Source organism: Euprymna scolopes, chromosome 1 (assembly GCF_053919585.1).
Source record: "Euprymna scolopes isolate OS-2025 chromosome 1, ASM5391958v1, whole genome shotgun sequence".
NCBI lineage: Eukaryota > Metazoa > Mollusca > Cephalopoda > Sepiida > Sepiolidae > Euprymna > Euprymna scolopes.
This window is the reverse complement of record NC_136482.1, coordinates 138,180,258-138,187,156: the sequence shown is the minus strand read 5'-3', so window position 1 is coordinate 138,187,156 and position 6,899 is coordinate 138,180,258. Positions and strand designations below refer to the sequence as shown.

The 6,899-nt window shown below is 38.2% G+C and overlaps 1 protein-coding gene across 1 annotated transcript; it reads left to right on the top strand.

The window, feature by feature from the left end:
- Positions 1 to 284: 284 nt before the first annotated feature.
- LOC145281756 (uncharacterized) lies at positions 285 to 1,376 on the top strand. The gene has a single exon (XM_080132219.1). The coding sequence runs from the start codon at positions 285 to 287 to the stop codon at positions 1,374 to 1,376; it is 1,092 nt and encodes a 363-aa protein (XP_079988345.1).
- Positions 1,377 to 6,899: the final 5,523 nt, after the last annotated feature.

Genomic DNA, 6,899 nt, shown 5'->3' with positions numbered 1-6,899 from the left:
CGACGCAATCCAGTACCTGGAACCTTTAAAGGTAATCCCTTGCATGTATGGAGTGGCATTCGAGACACAAAAAGGATTAATCCCCTTTGGAAACAGGTGTTCTTTTCTCTATAAACACCAGATTAAAAACCAAAAAAGAACAAATTAATTATGCAGAAGTGTTGGCTAGAACTCCTGAACTTCCACCTGCCAGAATCAATTATGTGGTTCACCCAAAGGAATCCTACCCAGACCCTTTAAAAAATTGGTTCGAAGAAAGTAATGTCCAGCGAGAGTTGGAGAACATGTTCAACCTTGAATCCATTGGATTACCCACTGACGAGAAATTCTCCACCTTGGATGAAGAGAAAGTTAAGCAATTCCGAGATTCCATCACATTTAAAGATGGTCTTTATCATGTGCAACTTCAGTGGTATGAAGATAAAATAAAATCAGTATCTTCGAATCACAATGCTGCTATTCGAGTTCTAGAAAGGGTTACCAAAGATCTGGAGAAGAAAAACTTGTATAATCAATATCTGCAAGTTTTTCAACAACAAGATGAGGGCATTATCGAAAAGATAATTGTGCCACCTGAACAATTTAAAGATTATATATGGATACCTCATAGGCCAGTGTTAAAACTGGCTGACCAGACTACTACCAAAGTGAGACCAGTGTTTAATTGTTCATATAAGAATAAGGACTCAGTATCATTGAACGAAGCAGCATATCCTGGAGTAAACCTAATGACAGACATGATAAAATTGATGATCCGATTCAGAACAAACCGATACGTATTGCTAGCATTTCCGATGATTCGGCTGGCATCTGAAAGGGATCGTAATCGATTTTGCTTTTTTCTAAAGAAAGGTAAAAACTTGCATTGCTACCGGTACAAAACCATTATATTTGGCTTCAATGCAAGCCCCTTTATCTTAAATTATGTATTAAAGTTTCATGCGGATAAGTTTCCTTTGGATGACTGTTCAGAAACATTGAAATCCAATTTTTATATGGATAACTTGGTGAAAACTGCGAATAATGCAGAAAACCTATCTGCCTTGTATACTACTGTGAGAGAACGTTTACAGAAAGGAAATTTTGATTTGCAATCTTGCAATTCCAACTGTGTAACACTCCAAAAGAAAATGGAGGCAGATGGAACATTGTCAGGATTCGACTCTGGTTGGGAAAAAGTGTTGGGATATCAATATGACCCTGTCCAAGATTCAATAAGTGTTTGCCCACCATCATGCGAGGTGGAGGCATCTACTAAGAGGAAAATATTGTCTGAGACCTCTAAGGTATTTGATCCTTTGTCTCTTTATCTACCTGAGACAGTGCAAGGTCGTCTCTTGATGAGAAATATGGAAACAAAAATTAAATTGGGATGATGTGGTTCCTCAAAGTATGAGTTCAGTTTGGAGAACGCTGGCAAAGGATCTGTCCGCGTTAAACACTATCATTTCCAAGGAGAGCTTTAGATGAAGGAAAGGATACCAAATTATTTTTCTTTTGTGACGCATCTAAAGTCGCATATGGGTTTGTGGTGTACGCTGTACAGGATGGGAACTCATCCTTGGTCTTTGCAAAGGCAAAAATGTCTCCTCTTCAGGGAAAATCCCTCCCGACGTTAGAACTTCTAGCGGTATTTTTAGCCGTGAAGTGCCTCCCTTTTATAAAGGAGTCACTAAAGGACATTACTATTAAGGATGTCTATGTAATCACGGATGCTCAGATGGTTCTGTCCGATTTCGTCCAAACGAAAAATGTGTTTGTACAACATAGATTACAGGACATAGCTCAAATGACAGAGAAAATCAAATGTGATTTCAACATAAAAGTCAACTTTAAGTATGCATCGACAATTGAAAACCCAGCGGATTACATCAGAGGTTTGACCATCAGAAAATTTAAGGAAAAACTCTTTGGTATGAGGGATCTAAATGGATAAAGCAAGAAGAATCCTCCTGGTGCCATCGTGAATTGGGCTGCTTATCTAAGGGTCAAATGAAACGGATTAGTGCGCCAGTAAATTATGCCGCAGAGAATGAGGTGGCTATATCAGGAATCAAACTGGAAAGTTTTTCTAGTTTGAGTAAGTTGATCAGTGACTTCACTGGTATTTAAATTCATCAACAGGTTAAGAAAGAGGGAGATGGATCCCGAGTTACAGGCAAAAGCCTACCTGATCAAGACTATGCAAAAACAATCCCTTTCAAGAGAGTTAGACTTCTTGCTAGACCCTGGAGGAAAGAGCATGCCGAAACTGGTCAAGAACTTGAATCTCTTTCTGGACCCCAAAGGCATCATAAGATCAAAAGGAAGAATAGGAAACTGAATATCACCCATATGAAATACAGAATCCTATTTTATTAGGAAAAGAACATTACCTAACAAAATTGATCATTCAAGAATACCACCAGAGAAGCCAACACTTAGGCTTAGCCACTACTCTGAATGAAATAAGGTTAGGCGGTTATTGGATAACACAAGCCAGACAGGCTATTAAAAATGTGGTTGGTACTTGTATGAAGTGTAAAAAATATAATGCCGTTTCCTTCTCAGTACCAAATTCGACCAACTTACCAGCCCCTCGAGTGAATTTTGTCAGGCCTTATTTACATACTGGTGTGGATTTTACCAGTCATATCTATGTTAAAGGACAAGAAAGAGATTACAAAATGTACATTCTTCTTTTTACATGTATGAGTATTAGGGCTGTGCATTTGGAACTGGTTCCAGATATGACTGTGAAATCATTTATTCAAGCATTCATTAGGTTCACGAACGCGAATGGAATACCCACGCACCTTTATTCGGATAATGCTCGCACATTCAATGCTGCTGCCAGAATAATTAACTGGGGGATGCTAGCGGACGAATTCAAAGAAAGATTCAGTTCTTATGACTTGAAGCATTGTACGATTCCACTGTTTTCACCTTGGTATGGTGGTAGTTCGGAAAGGTCTATCAAGACCATAAGATCCTGCCTATATAAAACAATAGGAAGAGGTAAAATAGACTATTTTGGCCTACTTACAATTTTGTCTGACGTGCAAAGGGCAGTAAATAGCCCCCCCCCCTGACATATAGGAGCTCTGAGGACTCTGAGCTAAATATCTTAACCCCTAACTCTCTCATGAATGCAAATATTGGTCAGGAAATAATGATGAGGGTTGAAAACCAGGACCTGGAAACAATGGACCCTCTAAGTCGAAGTGAATTGATTCAAACCCTGCGTTCCCGGGAAGAAAGCCTAACTAAATTTAGGAAGGTTTGGAATGAGGACTTTTTGTTGAGTCTCAGAGAAAGGGCTCTGAGCCTAGCTGATTGTTCTTTTGAAGAACAAGTAAAACCAGGGGACAGTGCTCATAAAAAGCACTCTGAAGACGAGACCTTTCTGGTCTCTAGGTGAAGTTCTGCAGTTAATCCAAGGAAGTGACAATTTGGTGCGTATGGTGAAAGTGAGGAAAGGTAATGGAGTTATAGACATTCTATTAAACATCTTTCCTCTGGAATTCTCTCCACAGCCTCTAGTCTATTTTACCTCTTCCTATTGTTTTATATAGGCAGGATCTTATGGTCTTGATAGACCTTTCCCAACTACCACCATACCAAGGTGAAAACAGTGGAATCGTACAATGCTTCAAGTCATAAGAACTGAATCTTTCTTTGAATTCGTCCGCTAGCATCCCCCGGTTAATTATTCTGGCAGCAGCATTGAATGTGCGAGCGTTATCCGAATAAAGGTGCGTGGGTATTCCATTCGCGTTCGTGAACCTAATGAATGCTTGAATAAATGATTTCACAGTCATATCTGGAACCAATTCCAAATGCACAGCCCTAATACTCATACATATAAAAAGAAGAATGTACATTTTGTAATCTCTTTCTTGTCCTTTAACATAGATATGACTGGTAAAATCCACACCAGTATGTAAATAAGGCCTGACAAAATTCACTCGAGGGGCTGGTAAGTTGGTCGAATTTGGTACTGAGAAGGAAACGGCATTATATTTTTTACACTTCATACAAGTACCATATAAGCATGGAACCTCCGAATTCACAGGATATGAGCCAGGACCCACAACGGAGAGAGAGAGAGTACTACAACTTGGATCTGTCCTACCTGTAACAGACCTGAGGATAGCAGACCTATGATAGCGATAGATGTAATGACTGGTTCCACTTCAGCTGTGTGGGTCTAACTGAAGCACTGGTTCTGTTCGACTTGTGACCCTCAAGGTGTTGTACCTAGTAGACCCAGTTTATCGGGAGTCTAAATGAACTTTTATTCCCTTAATCAAGATTTTTTTTTTTTTTGTGGGGAATGTGTGATAATTAAATTGATTGACTTACCGAGGGTGGCTCGGTGGGAAGGGAAAGACGGCCCGGCCTGGTGTTTGTTAATGAAGAAAATAGGATGTCTATTCCTTATAGCTTAAATAGACATTCCAGTCTCGTTTCAATCTCGCTGAACGAGAGATTGAGACTATAAAAAGAGTCACCTTTGTATGGTACGACAACTGTTAACAGCGCGTTATATTTACAAGAATACGTTTGCTTGTAAGCAACGAGGTAATTTTTCGTTGCAAGCTAAACGTCTTTCCTTCCCCCCCCACTCGTCGGTAGGAAATATCGACACGACTTTAATTGTATTCTCACCAAAACAACTATCGTTCAAAAATGACACCTTTTTAACACAACAGGACTTCATTTTAAATTCCTCGTTGAAAACCGAATTCAATGCATACAAGCTATTCGTACCGCATCTTAAATTCTTTTTACAGCGATGATTTTCTTTTTTTCAAACAGTACAATCCGACTAGAACTGTACTTTTATAAAATAAATCCATCGTTTAAAAACGACACCCTGCTCCCTTGTCAGCACAAGAGGATCTCATTTTAAATTCCACATTGAAATAGGACTTCTATACATACAAGTCATCCGAATCGCATTGCAAGTTCTTTTAACAACGATGACTTTTTTCAAACAATAATATCCGAATTGAATTGTACTTTTATAAAATCATTTTCGTTTAAAAAAAAAAAACGATAACTTTTTTTTAACACAACAGGATCTCATTTTAAATTCCTCGGTGAAAAACGAATTTAAATGCACAAGTCGTCCAAATCGCATTTTAAGTTCTGTTAACAGCGGCGACTTTTTTTCAACAAATATAAGCGAATTTCATTCCAAATTCCACGTTCCTTTAACGGCGATAGATACAGAAATCCAACGAATCCCACTGGGATTAACAAACAAAAAGACAAAAGTCCGACTCACTTCATATCTTCAACCTTCGCAGTTTGACACGACTCCTTCAATTCTCTCTTGTGACAACGCTTTTCAATTTTCAACGCGACTTTTAATTTTCCAGGTTCGACGCGAATCATTTAAAATTTCCCATTTCGTCTCGGCCGCATTGGTTCCATATCGCACCCCCCCCCCCAAAAAAAAAAACCTGGGACTTGATTCTCAGCGACATTATCCGCTCTAACCAGGTTCCATCCGGTTCTCGAGAACTCAACGGCTCAACTCCGCCAAATATCTTAACTCCCGGCCTTATATAATCTCATTTATGCAAATTAATGCGCATTGGAACCTGCTGATTCGTCGCCTTCTCGTCTTCCATCGCTCGGGTTTCGAGTTCGCACTGCAGCCCACCTCCGTGACTGCAGTCACATTCAATTTTCACTACAATAAGTTTGGAGTTGAAAAAATAGTAAATTATAGCAAATAATTTTTGGTTTGAGATTAATAGTGAATAATTTTGGAGTTGAGATTAATAGTAAATAAATAGCAAATAATTTTGGGTTCAGATTATTAGTGAATTAATAGTAAATAAGTTTGGTTTTAAGAATAATAGTAACTTAGTAGCAAATAATTTTGGATTTAAGATTAATAGTGAATTAATCTATCTATCACATCTATTAAAGTAATATTGTCTGCGTGTACATTTTCCAAGCAAACTACTCTGTTAATTTTTAGTCTACAGACTCGAGACACAAGGGTTATTGAGATTTGGGAAAATCTTTTTAATTGGTTCTTGGCCAAAAATTTGGCTGTCAAGGGGTCAAAGTTTAACAATTTGTCCTTTGAAAACTTTACCAAACTCTTCCGCCAATTTTTTGTCCAAACACTTGAAAATTTAAATGTAGGCCACCTGTACACGAGTACAAACTTGTTAATATATATACAAAGGCATATAAAGTTATTAACAGTACATAGGGCTCGAGCAAAGCCCGGCTGAACTGCTAGTCTATAAAAGTGAAAGTGTCTGCCTGTCTGTCTGTCTGTCTGTGTACATTTCGCTACACAATAACTCTGTCAATTTTCAGTCTACAGACTCGAAATTTTATAGGCAGGTTATTGAGATTTGTAATCCATTTTCGGCCAGAAATTTAGCTGTTAAGGGGTTAAAGTTCAACGATTTTACCTTTGAGAATTCTACCAAACTCCTCCGCCAATTTTGGGTATAAACAATTGAAATTTTAGATATAGGTTTCTCAGACATAGATATAACTTAATAACTTGATTTGAGCCCAAAACAATAAATGCTAAGGGGTCATAATAGGGGTCAAAGTTAAAAAAAAAAATTGGACCTCTTCGATCTCTACAAAATTACTCAGACAATTTCTGGTATATACATTTGAAATTTTACATAAAGGGTATTCAGAGATAGGGCAAGCTTTTTAACCGGTATGGGTCGAAAATTTGAGCTACCAATATATAAATGCATGTACGTATGTCTGTATGTTTGCCTAAAACTTTCGACAGGGCGACGGATTTTCACAATATCAGTATCGTTTTGAAGCTTGCCCCTTCAGACGAGAAATACCGAAAAATTGGATAAAAACATTAATTTCTTCACTCTCAACTGGACACCAGGGAGGGGTCACTTTTTTTGCCA